Genomic DNA, 17,519 nt, shown 5'->3' with positions numbered 1-17,519 from the left:
GGCCTCTGACACAAGCAGCGTCAGAGCCGCCTGAGCCGAGGCTGATCATTCACGACACCTGTGTGTCTTTACTGAGGCTCACACACTGCAGGGTCTCTTTCAGGGATTAAGACACAGATTATAAGAGTCCTTCTTTCTGAAATCCACCCAGACTCTCTTCTCAGGGACCCTCAGGATCTGGACCAGGATCTTGCTGCACACTGGCAGTCGTGCACATGACGAACCAGTGTTTACAGTCTCTAGTGTTTCAAAACCAAACGTATTTTGTGCATCAGGTTCTTTTGAAACACTGCGGCTCATCAGCACTTCTTGTTTTGTTGTTCAGAAAACTGCCTGTCATTCCTGAAGTTACCGACCACACGGTTGAGTCTCTGAGGTCTGGCCGGCGGGTTTAGACGCTTGGGTTGGGAAAACGTGGTTAACGTTGGGAAACACAGTGTTGCAGCCGGGACGCCGCCCCGCTAATACGCAACTCTTCACCCGCCACCCATCGACGCTCAGGCAGGAAATACGGGTCCAGTCAAAATCAGCAACTCATCCAGGACTCTGACAGGGGGACTGCAGGGGGACTGAGCTGAGTCCCATTGTTGAGACCCAGATGTCCATCTGGACCAGGGTTCTGGACCAGGGTTCTGGACCACCTCACCAGCTACGACTGGATGAACTCATCACCTGCTGGTCTGGTCGATGTCAACGTGCCGTGTGCACGCTGGCGCCTCAGGGGAGTGCGGTGGTGAGTTTGAAGAGGAAAGACAGAATCCTGGGTGGCTTTGATGCTGCCTGCAGGTTCAGATCACCAGAGGGAGGAAAGGTTGTCTCCTCCGCCAACATGGCCGCTCACCAAGCAGCCTGGCGTCACTCTGTTGATTTTGAATCCACTCGACGGCTCAAATCTCAGTCCTTCATCACCACAGCGGCCGCATAAAACTCTACGAGGGTCATAAACGACAACTGCGGGTCGGCGGGCGACGATGGCACCAGAAACAAAAACACCGCCGGGGAAAACTGGCAACACCAGTTTCCTGTAAAACAAACAGTCTGTCTTCACTTCAGTGTAACCCTCCTGTTTAACATGTACGAGACATGGAGGATGAGCCTTGGCTCCTGCAGGTCAAAGGTCAGAGCCGTGGTGAGAGGGTCTGACATGGAGACCTGGTAGAAGACACTGCAGGTCTCGATCGCGAGAGAAACAGCCTGAAAAGACGCAGAACAACCAGAGTGGGAATGTAGGAATGTTTATGGCCCCGTATTTCAGCGTCTTGTAGCGAAGATGCGATGAAATATGACATTTGTCAGCGATGAATGATTCATGGAAGATTAGAGTCCTTCTCATGTCTTCGTTATAAAAACCGGCTCTCGTTTGTCTGACGTGTTCCGCTGCTGCAAGTAGATACTTCTCCTGCTAGCTAGCTAATGCTATTGCCTGTAACACTTGTATGTCTGCAGGTTTGCCCGTCACAGGGGAGACGGCTGTGAGAGTGACAGCGTCCGGTCAGACAGTTTTTGGGTCTGAATGGGTCCAGTTCACTTCTGGGTTTTACACTTCCACAGCCTTTCAGGTCCAGCACAAAACTCCAGACCAGTGACGTCGTAGTACGGAAGGAAGAAATGATAGAATGATTGGAGAGTGTTCAAAATGTATGGCGCTCGTGTTTGGAGGGCTTTACCAGGCAAACTCGCCTCCGCTCTTCTTCAGAACTGAAGAAAGCAGTTTGGCCCGGCAGCGCGATGGAGGCAGGTTTCCTTTTCCACCCTTGAATGAATAAATCTGATTCTGCCGACCTTCACTCAGCAGGGGCAGCGGCTGCGTGTTTGCAGATGGAAATCAGCTCATCCTCTTGAAACCCTCCACAGTAAACGGCGAGTATTGAACGCCGACCGACCCTGAACATCACTTCCTCCCTGGGCAACCCGATGTCTCATTACAGCCCGGCCCATTAAGGAGAGGATCCGCGCTGTCTGAGCTCACATACTCTCATAACACAATCCATATGTTGGTGTGGAGGCCCAAACCGCCACAGTCGGGGACACAGAGGTTTCCAAGCAGGGGTGAGAGAGAGAGTGTGTGTGTGTGTGTGTGTGGGGGGGGGGGGGGTATGACTTCAGCAAGGGTCTTTCATCTACGGAGGTGGTGGAAATGAATCTGCAGTGGAGATCCCAATGCCAAGCCAGAGGAATCCAAACACTAAACGTCCCCCCACCACCTCCACCCACTGTGGGAATGTGGTTTCCTCCACACACACACACACACACACACACACACACTGGGGTTGAGGCATTGTGAAATCGTCTGTCGGTGTGTTTTCCTGTGAGCTTGCATTTATTTGTGTAGTTTAGGGCAAAGACAACTCGTCTTCTCTTGTGTGTTTTTCTTGTTCATCTGCAGGTTCCAGGGCTTCACCGAGCCCTGCTTTGTTCTCAGGTTAGCACGTTAGCATGCTAGCATTCTCGAAGAAGTGTTTTACACAAAGCACTGCTGAGGTCGACGTCTGGCTGGCACTGACTGACTGCTTTGTTTTGTTTTTTTGATGACTTTCTCATAGCGTCTGCACTTTTACAGCTAGCCGGCGAGGGTTTAAGCCTCTCTGGCTCTTTAAAAAAATTTCAGTCTTTACAGAAAAAGTTAGCCAAAGGTTCCGCCAAACAATGTTCCTCAGACTTCCACAACAATCTGACCTCTTTTATTCCTCCTACACAGAAATGCTGAGCATATAATTACCCAGCAGCCAGTCACAGCTGATGGAGCGTCCCATCGACAGTGGAAGCGCCTCAACCCCCCGTCTGCTCTCTGCTGCAACACACACAACGATGTCGTAATGTTTGTTTTCTGAACAGGAGCAGCGACCAGAGAGACTCCTAATCTCGAAGGCTAAGTGGAGGCTCCGCCGGGAGGGAGCCGCCGATCGACCGAGAGAAAGAACATCTGTTGGTTTAGACGCTGGTTTTTCTGAGACGGCAAAAACCTCCGACTCATTCCTGGTAACATTCCTGAGGAATCACTGGGAATGTCAGGTTCTACCCAGGTTCAGTCTCCCGGGTTCTTCACGTTCTTCATGCTGTTGTTGGTTTTGGCCGTGAAAACACACGTTTTAGTTTTTTGTCTGGTAGCAGTAAAAGAATGTCCTCCAGTCCATTTCTGCCTGAACATGATGGAGCTCAGAGCAACATCACTACAATCATTCGGTTATTTTGATTCATAAAAATATCCACTGGGACCCAAGGATGAACACAAAAGATTTTGCAACAGTGGTCAAAGGTCAAGGTCACTTTCAGGTCAACTATAATGCAAACAGCAGGAGTCCATTGTTAAAATTCTGATATGAAAATAGATGTCGTTTCCTGCTTCTGCCACGCGCTCCTGTCACAGTGACCTTTGACCGTCAAGCACTTCTGACAGTCTTGTGTCCCAGTGGATGATCCCTCACGTCAGGTGACCCTGAGCTTGACCACCAAAACCCCAGTGGATGTTTGAGCCAAAGTGGAAGGAAGTCTTTGCTCTTGGTCAGAGACAGAGTGATGCGCACAGGCGGCGACACGCTGACAGTCGCAGAGATGGAAACGCTTGCAGAAGTGGGGACATGGAGGGAGAACTTTTGCTCCTGTGGCCCAAATCTCACCTTCCTAGTAGCTCTGAACTTAAAAGCTGGAACCCTGCTGGGGAACAAGGGCGCGTCATCGATTGGACCGGAAGGACGAGACAGCTTCCGCCACCAGATGCCTCTCAGCCTGGAAACAAGCGCTCGGGTGTCCAAAGCTCAGGATGGATAAATAAAGACGGTCAAAGATGGTGATCTTTTAATTACAAGTGACAAGAGGAGCTGACGCGGAAGCAGCCGTGTTTGAGATGTAATTTAACCCTTGGAAAAGAAGACAAACAGAGTTGTATTTCTTTCTACATCTTGTAAGTGCTGTTTTGTGTGATGACATATTTACTCTGTGAGTTAAAAAGCAAAACTCCATGTGTATATTTAACAGAGGGACCCGAAGGGATCGAGTTCACTGGGACTTTTGTCTTCTTGTTGTAAATATGTGCGGTGAACCGCTGGAATTTCAGCTCTGGCTGGTTTCAAGTCCACATGTAAAGTCATTTAATGAGCACAGTGACACTGAGGGGGGAGAGAGAGGTGGAGATGAGGGTCCAGGGTCAACACCGCGGCAGGGAAACGAACAGATAAATGTTGTCAGTCCGTCTTTCTATCAGCTACACAGCGTTTCTTTAGGATGGTGAGTTTTTGTGGTTTTAAGCTGCTTCAGAAGGGGCCGAGTGGCAACGTCTGTCTGAGAGTCCTCTCTGCAGCCTGCAGAACCCCACAGCGGTGCCAAACTGCACCGGAATCCTTCTGCTGCTTCGTGGAGGTGTCGTGTTTGTTCAGCTGACGCGCTTCGGTTGCTCTGAACCCCAGCGGAAGTTAAAGTGTTGACCCGAGGTGGAGTTCTTCCTCCGGGGGAGACAAAGACGACGACTCCAGACGAGTCATCTCATTCTGAATAAAACACGTGATCTTTTCACTGCAGATTGGTTTCTCATCCATGTTTACGTGCCACGGAACAACTAATGACTGACAACACGCCCTCATTACATCACCACGTCAGTCAGGTTGCCACATTTTGGACGTTTTCTGGCTCTGCTGGATCTGAAGCTACAATAATCTGTTATTAAGGGCAATAAATCCTGAATTACACACTGATGAATGTCTTAAACAATTTACAGTCTATCTGGTTTGACACAGACACCGTGTTCCCGTCACGTCACGCTCAGGGTGGGACTCCAGACTCTAGAATGCTGAATGACGTTCAGGGATGACAAATTATCACTTAACAGCTTCAGCGGCCAGGAAGGGAAAAAAACGACCAACGGTCGAAGCGCGGAGGGACGTCAGGCCTCGTGTGAAGGTAGAGGTGAGTTTCCTCCAGAGAACGGCCAACGGTCGTATTGATCGTCTCCCTTCAAGCATTCACGTTTCTGGAACATCACCTGACAGGAAACGCCTCTCTGGCGGGAAGTGGCGGGTTAGGTGAGGTGCAGCTGTGTCTCATACAGATGTTGCAGGGCGCTGATATCAGGAGCGAGAGAAAAGAGTCGTCGGTCAGGCGTGATTTGGACGATCCGACCGACAGAATGATTCGCTTCATTAGTGATGGGAGGGAAGAACAACGGCTCGGCTCAGCAGCAAACCGCACTCCGCCGCCTCTTTCCAAACATCTGACGATGACACGTGGTGTTTTTTTATGAGCTGAATGAACAAAGTTTTGATTTCTGAAGTTTTCTTTGCTCTTCCTGCCAGGTTTCAAGATTTGTCTCCTCAATCTGTTTATTTAGTGGCCTGATGACGAAGTGACAGTGGCACCGCCGCGTGGCGACACACTGGCACCACTGAGGGTCAGCTTCCGTGGACACTGTTTTTCATGCTTTCTTTAAGTCAGTTTAACTTTTCTACACCTCCCAAGAGGGAAAAAAAAAAACCTTTTTAAATTCAGGTTTTTTTTATTCTGTCGGTTTCATGCAGGAAATAAAAAGGTGAATGTGAAGGTTGAGGGGTGAAGCCCACGCATGTTTACGTCCGCCTGATGCTGATTGAAGTGGATGAGTAGAGACGTTCCTTCCAGAGAGGATCAGACCTCAGAGGGATTAAAACCTCCCTCCGCCTCCCTCCATCTCTCCTCAGCCCTCCCGCCTCCCTCTCCTCTAATTGCTGTGTTGTGGCAGCGGCGGCGGCGGCGTTTTCTCCTCCTCCTCCTCCTCTCCTCTCCAGTCTGTATATAAGTGGATGGCAGGCTTGTGTTTCACACTCACTGAGGGAATGAGAGCAGGCGCGCTGGACGTCGGAGGGCCAACATGACCCCTGCGGTGACCCTGAAGAAGAGGCCCCCCCCACCTGCGGACGGACCGCCCCCCTCTTGGCAGATGCAGCATCTACAGGTGAGCTGTCACCCGCTCAGCTTGAATCACAAAAGTCGGTTTGGTCAGTGAGATGCAGCTTTTGTTCTGTGCACAATGAGGAATGTATTTTTATAGCCTGAGGAAGGCAGCAACACAGCCTGGCTCCAGCGTCTGTTTTGGGTGATGCAGGAAGAGGGGGAAGGAAGGGGGAGGAGAGGGGAGGAGTGGGGGGGGGCACCTTGTCATGCCAGGAATGTTGGCTCGACCCTATAGAAAGATTTTCTCCTCTAGAAAAGCCAACACACGGTGGCGCTTTTATTTCAAAAAGCTGCTGAGACATTGAAGTTCCATTTGAGGAGGTTCAGCTTCTCTCCTTCACCTGTGAGGACCAACAGCCAGTGGTCAGGAGGGCCAACAACACCACCGGCCGGGAGGAGAGGAATGTTGGTGAGAGCCGCCGGATTAAAGTTAGTCGCAGCCGGCTTAAAAAAAAAAAGGTTCTTTTCCGTCGGGAGGTCGAGGATCAAAAGCAGCCGCTGATTAGCTGAGAGGATTATTGAGCTCTGCTGAAGGATGCTGCTCTCACTGCCTCACCTGGGGACTGAACACCAGACGATGTGAGATTGGATGGTCCACACACACACACACACACACACACACACACACACACACACACACACACACACACCAGGAGGCAACGCTGAGACATTCATAAAACTTCTGATAAACCGACACTCTGAACTCTGTCCCAAAGAAGAAAAGGGAGCTCTTTAGACGAGTGGTTCCCTGCTCACCGGATCGATGGGAGGAAAAATCTTTCTTATTTATATTTATGTTCACATTCTCCTGTAAAAGTGATGCAATTTGCCTTTGTGTAGTTTTACTGAGTGTGTGTGAGTTGCAGTTTTCCTCCACCTAAACTGAGAAGTGTAAAATAAAAATAGGATGTATTTCTTTCCATTATTGCTCTTTACTTCTTCAAGTGTACGCCGTTATTTTCATGTCATCATGATATACTCAGCAAGTTGAACCTGCAGGGGTTCATCCTGGGGGGGCTTCACCTGATAGCCCCCCCAGGATGAACCTGTGGTTCCCAAACTTTTTCCACTGGCAGTTCTTGCTGCTCCTGTGCCGACCAGCATTTATCAGCTCCGACAAACGTAGGATTCCTGATCAGTTATCAGGTTTTGTAAACCCGTGAATTTCTCCTGCTTCTTTCTTCATGAACAGCTTCTGCATTGATGTCGGAGATCTGATGGACGCGTGAACAGAGAATTATCACACAGGAAGTGAAAAAAAAACAGGCAGGAAGCACGTCGTGGAAGTCCTGAGATGCTGCTGCTGCACAGAAAACGGTTTTATAACCTTGGTGGCTGTGAGTTTTGTGTTGAAGTCTTTCCCTCTTCCAGACTCCCCAGTCCTGTCGCTCCTGGCAGAGATCCCCCACCAGCACAGCCCATTAGCTTGGGTTGTGCTGAGTGGAAAGACTCCAGCCTTGGTGGTTCCTGTTCTCCGGCTTTTGTGTTGAGCATCTCGTGTGAGGACATGAGTCACGACCACACTCAGTCACCGGGATTATTCGTTAAAGATGTCTCTCTGTGCTCAGCCAGATCCCAGCGTGACTCATGGAAAGTCCTTCTGCAGAACGATGTTGCTGGGCAGTGGAGTCGACGATGGATGAACGTCCACCGTCCAATTTGGTGGATTTTTCTTTGTGGTTGGTTCTCAGTTGAACCGTAGCAGGATCCTGTGTGTGTCGAGGCCACACTTAGACTGAGAAAACACTCCAGTGAGTACACTGGCAGGACTCGTTAAAGAAACGCTTCACTCAAAAAGTGTTTTTCAAGTACCGACAATTAACTTTCTCCAGCTCAGCAGGACATTTGTTTCCATGAATCACGTCTTTGTGACTCCAGAGCGCACAAAGATCCAGCCTCTTGCTGAATATTTAGCTCCAAGCTAACGGAGGCTGACGGCTAACGACAGCTGAAACAAAAGTAGTCCTGGTCTGTCTAGAAACCATCACTTCACGATGAAGTTCTGTGGTAGGACGACTAACTTGCTGCTGTCACTGAACAGAAAAGAGCGACACGCCATCGACTCCTGCGGTAGATCTGGTCTCTTGAGAACCGGGGAACTGGAACCTCAAACGTTCTAACTCATTTTTGAGATTCTCACAAACGGCTTGAGTGAATTCCTTCAAATTTGGCAAAAAAAAAGCAGGATGAACCTGTACAAGTCTCAGTGGGCGGTAAACCTCCAGGAGCGATGCAAGCGCCACGCAGCACTTCTCGTCCGGTCTGATTGGAGGAGCGTCCTGATGGTTCCTGGTGACGTCCGCTCACTGTTGGATCAGATCTTGGTGACAGATGGTGTATGTGAGAGAATCTGTGGTTTTGGATCCGGGCCACTGGCGCGCCATCAGGGGTTCAGCTCGATTCCCAAACATCAAACCTGCCTCTTCCTCTCCTGGCACGTGGAAGCGCGCTCGGTGTTCTCAGCGCTCTTTGCTCTTAGAAAGGCCGCCATTAAACTGTCAGCTTCATTTACTTCTGATTGCCAAATGCTTTCTTTGGGAATCCAACCCAGTCGTGTTCTTGGGGCACCTGGGGTGAAATCAGCACCTATGAGGCTTCTGAGGCTGAGCATCGCCGCTCTGAAGCAGCTCTCGCCTGCAGGCGTCACGTGACCGGACACAATTCCAGCAGAGGCAACCGTCATGTGCCCACGTTCTTGTCTTCTTCTTCTTCCTCTTCTTCATCTTTTCCCTGCATTGTCATCTGGTTCCAAGAGGACAAAGAAGCAGCTCAGCTTAAGACGCTGCGGCTTAAATTCACCCCAATTTTCCAAGAGAGACACTGGAAATTAGACGGTCTGTCTTTTCCTTGTATTTGTTGACTGAGGGGAGCCGCGCCGCAAGAACCACACACATCAACAGACTCTTATCATAATCACTGCCAGACTGACCTGCGGCTCCAAGCTTCTCCGGAATAATAACTCGCGCTGACGTGAAGCCAAACGTCAAGCACCAGTCTTTTATCCGTGTCTTTTCTCTGATTAGATTTATTGACTGGAGCTCAGGATGGTTTTGAGGTTGGGTCTCGGGCTTCGTCCCAAACTCAGACGGCGCCTCCGTCCGCCAAGACAAACTTTCCTGCTCGGGTCTTGATTGAAGCTGCATGTAGTGATGAGCTGACTGGGAGGACTGGTCTCTGTCTAGTTGTGGTAGCTCCAAGGTTGGCTCAAGGAATTGTGGGTCTTTGAGTTCTCACGTCCAGTCTTCTGGTGCGATTGTTGCATTTGTTTCTTCTTCTGGAGTTTTTTTCCTGGTGTTTATTGAAACTTCGCAGCTCTCCTCGCCAGGTTGCTCTGGATTTCAATGAGACAGCGTTTTCCACGGTCCAGACTAAGTGCTGCATTCCTCTGTACCACAGTGCCTCAGAGGGGGCAAATAAAAAAGCAGAACCTGCGAGGTTCCTGCTGTGGAAAAGTACTGTATTATAGTGGCCTAGGTGGCTCGAGTCTCAGCCACATGCCAGTTTTGTTGAAAAGATGCTAACTGAGCCTATCCAGAGCCAGATCAGACAATAGAGGCCCCCCCCCCCCGTGTGTGTGCTTCAGAGAGATGCTAACACTTCCCATCCACCACCACTCATTGTGCTAAGCTAACTAGCTTCAGGGATAAATGGGACTGTGGATTTTCCTGAGGGTCGGCGTGTTGCCTTTATTATGTTGAGTGAAAACAGTGAGAAACCGCCAGCAGAGACCACCCAACGCTCCCTCCTGATAATATCCGCGTTTGATCGGAATCTGAGAGTTTTCCATGCTTTGTTTTCCTGCCAGTATTTCCAATATGAGCTTGGAAAAAAAGATCTGAAATGAAATCTCAGGATGTACGTCTGCTTCGTGAAGCAAACCACTTCCATCCGCCGACGTGAGCCGTCGGCAGGAATGTTTCTGATTAACTCCCATGATATAAAGACATTTAAAACAAATTACCTCTCTGAGTTAATGGGCTGAAGCAGCTGAAGCCTCCTGGTTAGAGTTCATAAAAACTCTGTGCATCCTAATTAATCCAGAACACACAGTCCAAGACAGTTGTTTGTTTGTTTTTTTACTTCATTGACATGAGGGCTCACACAGACCCAGAAAAGTTATATTTGAACATTTAAAATAAACTTAAATTCTGCCAAAGTACAGGGGGCAGCATATTTAAAAGCCTGTTCTGACTCTGGGGACCACAAACTGTCGAATCCTCCGACAGCTCGTCATGATTTTGGTTTGTTCGCACGCAGATAAGAAGGAAGCGGCCTCGAGGAGATTATACACTTATAAATATCCCGTGAAAGTGTGTGAGGATACGCTCACGGCTACTTAGCAGCAGTTTACAGGTTACAAACAACCAGTAATAAAACACAAAGCATCGCTGGTTCACCTTCATCCAATCAAGCTGAGGGATTCATTTGTAAAAGAAGAAACTCAAAGCGAAACTTCATCCAAGAATTGTTTTTGCCTCTCAAGGACTCCCAAAGGTCTTCGAGCCAGTCACTTACGTTTCGCTGGAAGCTAACGGCGACTGATGGCTCACAGCAGCTGAACTCTCCAGGTCTCCTTGATCCAGCTGCGCGCTCAGTAACCCTCTAACACTTTGATTTCCAGTTCTGTCAGACACCGACTGTACTTGTGAGTACTTGAAGATGAAGTACTACTTTAATTTGCAGCTTTTAAAACCGGGTTTCCTACGTGTGTGTGGTTTGGGTGTAATAGAAAAGTCAGCCAGTCAAAGTCTGGGATTGATTCGGAACAAGGGAGCAGTGCCTGGTTGTAGGGCGTCTCTGGATGAAGCTTCCCTGAGTGGAGGAGTCCCGGTGGGTGCGTGTTGCCGGGGGTGGGGGTTGGGGGGGCTGTTGTGCTAAAGCAGATGTACACGGGAAGCAGAAGCACAGCAAACACCCAACCTCAATGAGACACTTGGCAGGGAGGCCTGTCATTGTGGCCTGAGGCTTCAGCTCTGGTCAAAGGAGGACTGGATGCGGACAGGAAAGCGGCGGTCTGTTCGGCTCTAGTCCTCGTTTCGATCGCTGGGTGTCAACGGACTTCCTCTTCGTGACCTCTGACCCCTGGGGTCCATGTAAATAAGCCAAATACTGTTTATTTAGACAAGAATGGTTGACTCAAACATTTGAAATTCACAATGAAGGAGCCAACCATGAAAGTTGCGGTAGCTCTGGGTTCATCTGATACGCTGCATCTTCTGAGTCCAGTGCGTCTCCAGATCAGTCACAGGTGTGTTTTGGAGCTGAGAGCGGCGAGCGTGGGCAGGTGAAGCAGACGTGAAGCTCAGGAGACTCATCCTCTTCTACGCTGGGATATTGTGATCATGCTGCTGCTTCCTGCGTTGCTCCTTCGTCAAGCAGGTCAAACACTCCAATGTAGCCAACAGAAACAATCAGAACCAGAGAACTACGACATCAGCAACAACACTGAGTTCTGTATTTGTTGTCATTGCCCCAAATAATGGATCTGAAAACTGCAGCTAAATAATATTTGGAGAGAGAAACGAGTGATTACAGGTGCACGGAAAGGAAGAAGTGAATATGAATAAAACTAAAATCAGTGTTTAGGAATATCTGTAGAATAACCCTGAGGTCCAGAGGTCTGCCGACCGACTTCCTGTCTGTCAGAGCCTTGGTTTAGAAACCAGAACCAGAAGTTCATCGACCTGAAAAGCTCCTCTGGGTAAACCTCCTGTGCTGCAGTGAGACTTCCATCTCTCACGCTGCTTTATTTCCTTCATTCTGAATCGTCTTGCTGCTGAACACATACATTTACTCTCCTGGATGAAGGAGAGATGTTCGGGACCAGAGGGAATTCCTCCTGAGAAACTGGACGACAACAGAGCACAAAACACGTCCAAGTCTTTCGCTTGCATGCAGAAGGTGCCGTAGCGGCGCCACCCATAATTAGAGAAATTACAGCCTGGCAGGGCGAAGCCACACAATAAAGAAAAAAACACTCCAGTTGCAGTTGTCATCAGGGCTCTGGGAGCTAAAAATGTCAGAAGAGTTCATTCATTCTCTTTCCTCCTCAGGATGATTGACAGTTGCTCCTCCTGACCCCCAGGATGCCCATGGTGCCGGTGGGCGGGGCATCCTCCTCCCAGCACGCGGTACCTGTTGCCCACACCTGCTCCTGGCTGCTGCTGCTCTTCCACGCCGCCTTCAGTCAGAAACCTGCCAGGCTTCCTCTGATTGGCCGGAAGCCCTTCATCGCCGCCTGGAACGCCCCGTTGGACATGTGCACCATCAAGTACAATGTCACCACCAACCTGGACCGCCTCTTCCACATCCACGGGAGCCCACGCGCCGGTTGGACCGGCCAGAATGTCACCATCTTCTACGCCAACCGGCTGGGCTTCTATCCTTACTACACGCCGCAGGGCGTTGCCGTGCACGGCGGCGTCCCTCAGAACTGCAGCCTAGACCTTCACCTGTTCAAGGCCTACCAGGACATCAACCACTTCATCCCCGCGGAGGACTTCCGTGGCCTGGCCGTCATCGACTGGGAGTTCTGGCGGCCTCAGTGGAACCGTAACTGGCACAAGAAGGACATTTACCGGCGTAAGTCACGGGAGCTCACCACCAAGGCATACGTCAACGTGACGGCGGCGCAGGTGGAGGAGCTGGCACGGCGGCGGTTTGAGAAGAGCGCGCGAGCATTCATGCAGAGGACTATCCAGCTGGGGACACGACTCCGCCCCAACGGCCTTTGGGGTTTCTACCTCTACCCCGATTGTCATAACTATAACCTTCACCAGCAGAACTACACAGGGTTCTGCCCCCTGCTGGAGAGCATGAGGAACGACGAGCTGCTGTGGCTGTGGAACAGCAGCACGGCGCTCTTCCCCTCTGTGGCCATCAGGAAGAGTCACACCAGCAGCGTCAGCAACCTGCACTTCTCCCAGCACAGAATACGAGAGTCACTGCGCGTGGCCTCGCTGACCTCCAGAGAGTACGACCTCCCCACCTACGTGTACCTGCGGCTGGGCTACCGCGACGAGGCCCTGGCCTTCCTCACCACCGTAAGAACTGGGGCCACACCTACTGTAACTCCAGCTGTACCATAACACCAAGAGTACTTGACTCCAGCTGTACCATAACACCAAGAGTACTTGACTCCAGTAGTACCATAACACCAATAGTACCTGACTCCAGTAGTACCATAACACCAATAGTACTTGACTCCAGTAATACCATAACACCAATAGTACTTGACTCCAGCAGTACCATAACACCAATAGTACTTGACTCCAGCAGTACCATAACACCAATAGTACTTGACTCCAGCAGTACCATAACACCAATAGTACTTGACTCCAGTAATACCATAACACCAATAGTACTTGACTCCAGCAGTACCATAACACCAATAGTACTTGACTCCAGCAGTACCATAACACCAATAGTACTTGACTCCAGCTGTACCATAACACCAATAGTACTTGACTCCAGCAGTACCATAACACCAATAGTACTTGACTCCAGCAGTACCATAACACCAGAAGTGCTGTAACACTGGTACCACTGTACTAGTGGTGTTACTACTGGAGTCAAGTACTATTGGTGTTATGGTACTACTGGAGTCAAGTACTATTGGTGTTATGGTACTACTGGTGTTGTAGAAATACTAGGGTTATAGTACTACTGGTGTTATGGTACTACTGGTGTTATAGTAATACTAGTGTTGTAGTACTACTGGTGTTTTGGTACTGCTGGTGTTATAGTACTACCTGCATTATGTTGATTAGGTGTTATGGTACTACAAGCGTTTTGGTACCACTGGTGTTAGAGCGCCAACACCAGGTACTCCTGTTGGGGTAACTGGCTGTTCCAGTACCACCTGGTACTACAGCACAGCGGTTCTGGGCCCAGCAGAGCTTCATAGGGAGGCGGAGGTGCAAAGAGGAAGAACTGCTGCCTCCACTGCTGATGCTTTCCTCCACCAGCGTGACAGACTGTCTCCCTCTAGTGGACACCCAGAGAACAGCAGAACACAAAGCTTCCAGACTGTATTTGTGGATCAGTGCAGACGAAACCGCTGATAGATTCAGTTGAGAACATAAAAGTAACATCTGAAAGATCTTTATGTACATTGATTTTTATCCACATAGAAAAGAAAAAAGTCAGAGGAAAAAACAAGTTAAGGAGTTAAACCTCGAGAGCAGACTTTTAACGGTTGGGGTGATGGTTAACCTTCATAAATGTGTGTTTTCACCCGTCTGGTAAACGCTGGTCTCAATAATCCCCTGTGTTTCCTACAGAAAGACTTGATCTACACCATCGGCGAGAGCGCCGCACTGGGAGCCGCGGGCTTCGTCATCTGGGGCGACCTGAACTTGACCTCTTCTCGGGTGCGTCTGCTTGTGTTGACACGTTAGAACAGGAGCTTTACTATGATCAGCCTGAGAAAATGGAGGATTGATTTATGATCGTTCACACGCATGAATGGTGGAGGCCGGCGCGAGGCGCTAACTCACTCAAAGCTAAAATGCTACGAAAACATTTCAGTGGTTAAAGGTCAAGGTCACGGTGACCTTGTTGCAGAAATTTCCTCAGATTTGGCACAAATGTCCACTGGGTCTTGACCATGGCCTGAAAACATTGTGAAGGTCAAAGGTCAAGTTCTCTGTCACCTCGTGTTAACGTCACATCCCAGGGAGGCCTGGAGGGTTTCCCTTCAAGCGTCGTACACAAACGTCCACCGGGATCCCAGGAGGACCTGCAAAGACCCAAGGGTGCTGGACAGAAGCAGGACTTCTGGATTTCCACTGGAAGAGAGAAGGTTCCTGCTCGTTGGTGTCCACGCGCGCTGGGCCTGAGCCACGGTGACGTCAGCTCACACTCATTGTGAAACTCTTCTGCTGCCTCCAAGCAGCCTTAAATAAACCAGGCTTGTTGTTTAGCTTGTCTGCTTCTAACTTGCTCCGCTGACTCAGACGAGACTCCGTTTGTTCCTGACGTGGAAACACAAACATCTTTTGCGTGAGCTTCTTGATTTGTTTTGGAACTCAGACAAACCCAGGCTCCGAACGTAGCCAGACATCAGAAAGTTGAAAGCATGTGGTCGTTGTGTTGTGAAACCATGCTGACATTTTGAAAAGTAGGATGGATGTCTTCATGGCTGGCAGTGATGCCGTCTGCATGGAAGCAGCTCATCACGCAGCAGCGGAGCCTGGAACCTCCGCCAGCGTCCGTCTGCCTTCGCGTCTCACGCCCGATGCGACACGGTCGTCTGAGAGGAAGCACCTCAGCTGCACAGAGGAATTTATCTGATCCCTTTCTTAGGTTTCTTTCATATTTGTGATTATTCTCAACCGAGCAACAGAGTTGCTGCCACAATAACGGACCGTATCTTGCAGAAGGGGTTTCTTGACTGTTCTTAAATCCCTCCTTGACTAGAACCCTTCACCAGAACTCTTGAGGCCCAGTTCTGAGGCCATCACAGCTCCGGGCTCGCCATCAGCTCACCTTGAACCTGTGCTGGTGATGTGTCGCACAAAGGAATCTAGAAACACTGCGTCGTAGGACGCTGGTCCCGTGATGAGTGACCTTTGACCACCAAAATCTTTTCCGTTCATCTTTGAGAACCAGTGGCACCTTTGAAGAAATTCCCTGGCGGAGCTCCTGAGCCGGATCAGGACCAGAACGCCGGTGTGACCAAATGTTAACAGAGTAACTCCTAATGTTTAATGTTGTGGGTGTATTTTGATGATGTCACTTTGGTGGAGGCGTGTGCTGCTCCTCGCTGTGCTGTCATGCCACCGTTGTGACGCCGTGTCCATGTTTCTCCAGCACAACTGCACCAAGGTCAAGTCCTTCCTGTCCCATCGCCTCGGTCAGTACATCACCAACGTGACGCGAGCAGCTGAGGTCTGCAGTGACTTCCTGTGCCAGGGGAACGGACGCTGCACCCGCCGGGACCCCGAGGCTCTCCATTACCTCCACCTGAGCGCTGACAGCTACCGCATTCATCCCTCCAATGGCGGTGACTTCACCGTCATCGGCTGGCACTCGCAGCACGACCTGCAGCAGCTAACGGACAGGTTTCGCTGCCACTGCTACGAGGGCCACGAGGGCGAGCGCTGCGACAGCATCAACAAAGTGAAGGAGGATGACGAGCAGTGGGGGGAGGAGGAGGATGAGCAGGAGAGGCGGAGGACAGAGTGGGAGGATGAGCAGGGGGAACGCTGGGAAGGACGTGAGAGTTCGGTGCCACCGACTGGTTGTAGCCGGTGCCTGATGGTGCTGATGCTCGTGTTGAACTTCTCGCTGACTCTCGTATGATGCAGGCGTCACTTCAGGCACGCCAGTCAGAACTCTCTCGGATGGTTGTGGCCTTGTGACTGCAGCTGTGTTGAAACGTCACAAGTTATCGAGACAAAGATTCTTCAGCCATGTTAGCAGAGGTGCCTTCTCACACGTCACATGACCACAGTGAGGTCGTTGCTACCAGACTTGCTTCAGCGCCTCTTCATGCAATCACATCCACCGTCTTGAAGAGCTCCATACCTGGACAAACCATATTAGCATGAGCTAATAGTCATGGCTAACTATTAGTACGTGATGTTTGAGTTTAAACTTTAGTCGTTCAATAACAAATATTAGCAGATGGCGTTTGAGTTGCAGGTTAGCAATTAGCTAACGGTCAACCAGCACCAACAGCTGTTTGTAAAAGGGTGTATTTGAGCTATAAAAGTACGTTTGTTACTTCACCCTATAATTCACCTTTATAACTGGTGCTAACTAGCCAGCGCTAACAAGCAGGCACCGTTTGCCTGTTCCTCTTCTTGATTTGGTTTCCAAACAAAACCCTTAAAAAGACCTTTCAAATAAATGTGAAAACTTCTGTGATGAAAATAGATTCATTTTTCCACAGGAAGTGTTAACTTCCTCACTCTTACATACTGATGGCATCCATATCTTTTTTGTGCTGTTTTTCTTACTTTGTCTGTGACAAACTCAGTCGTATGTGGTTTGTCCGAGGCTAAAACTCCAAACACATCCAATCATTTGTTGTCTATCCTACAGGAGGATCCACACATTCGTCTTGAACTCTCAAAAGTCAAAACCTTCCAAAAGAAAACCAAAGGGTGCTCGAACCGGGCAGCCACAATCGCCGAGACCTGGTCTTTACTCAGGTGGTCCTCACTGCTGCAGAGGCATGCTAACTGGCCCATTCACGACCCTCCAGTGTGCTGGCAGCTGAGGTGCTGCAACCGTAGCAGATCAAGAAATGGCGTTTCAGTCTGATGTTGAACAATAAGCTGTGGTTTACTTTCCGTGATATGTAAAGTTTATTTTTTTATACCGTTGCTTTCATTGCTTGATTTTTTTATTTGGGGGGGGGGGGGGGGGGGAGTACAATATATTTGAGCCTGTTGAGACATGACGTGTACTTGTTTGTGGGAGTTTCTGATGCAGAAATATTACATTTCTGTACCTTTTCCTCGTGCTAGTTTCATGAACAGTATATGTAGCAGACGATGTCGGAGCAGCTGGATGTGCACGGACGAGGTTTGTTTTGGGATTTTCCGACCTTGATGTGTCTGCGTGGACCACGATGATGGATGTCTGTCGCT

At 49.7% G+C, this 17,519-nt stretch overlaps 1 protein-coding gene across 2 annotated transcripts; it reads left to right on the top strand.

Annotated features, from left to right (window-relative positions):
• The first annotated feature begins 4,839 nt into the window (after positions 1 to 4,839).
• Positions 4,840 to 17,261, top strand: hyal4 (hyaluronidase 4). Of its 2 annotated transcripts, XM_086207919.1 has the most exons (6): positions 4,840 to 4,899; positions 5,286 to 5,380; positions 5,508 to 5,920; positions 11,973 to 12,962; positions 14,202 to 14,291; positions 15,733 to 17,261. In XM_086207919.1, exons 4-6 carry the CDS (start codon positions 12,006 to 12,008, stop codon positions 16,222 to 16,224), a joined length of 1,539 nt encoding a protein of 512 aa, XP_086064045.1. In that variant the 5' UTR covers positions 4,840 to 4,899; positions 5,286 to 5,380; positions 5,508 to 5,920; positions 11,973 to 12,005; the 3' UTR covers positions 16,225 to 17,261. The 2 variants fall into 2 exon arrangements, with proteins under 2 accessions (XP_086064045.1, XP_086064046.1); XM_086207920.1 differs by lacking the exons at positions 4,840 to 4,899; positions 5,286 to 5,380; positions 5,508 to 5,920 and adding an exon at positions 6,221 to 6,498.
• The last annotated feature ends 258 nt before the right edge of the window (positions 17,262 to 17,519 follow it).

This window comes from Aulostomus chinensis, chromosome 7, assembly GCF_037954235.1.
Source record: "Aulostomus chinensis isolate RoL2024-O1b breed Wild chromosome 7, RoL_Achi_v1.0, whole genome shotgun sequence".
Taxonomy (NCBI): Eukaryota; Metazoa; Chordata; class Actinopteri; order Syngnathiformes; family Aulostomidae; genus Aulostomus; species Aulostomus chinensis.
This window is presented reverse-complemented; position numbering and strand designations above follow the sequence as displayed.

Coding starts and splice junctions, on each gene's coding strand:
- hyal4 (XM_086207919.1), top strand. CDS start 12,006: ATGCCCATGGTGCCGGTGGGCGGGGCATCCTCCTCCCAGCACGCGGTA. Junction 12,963..14,201: donor CCCTGGCCTTCCTCACCACC/GTAAGAACTGGG, acceptor TGTTTCCTACAG/AAAGACTTGATCTACACCAT. Junction 14,292..15,732: donor TGAACTTGACCTCTTCTCGG/GTGCGTCTGCTT, acceptor ATGTTTCTCCAG/CACAACTGCACCAAGGTCAA.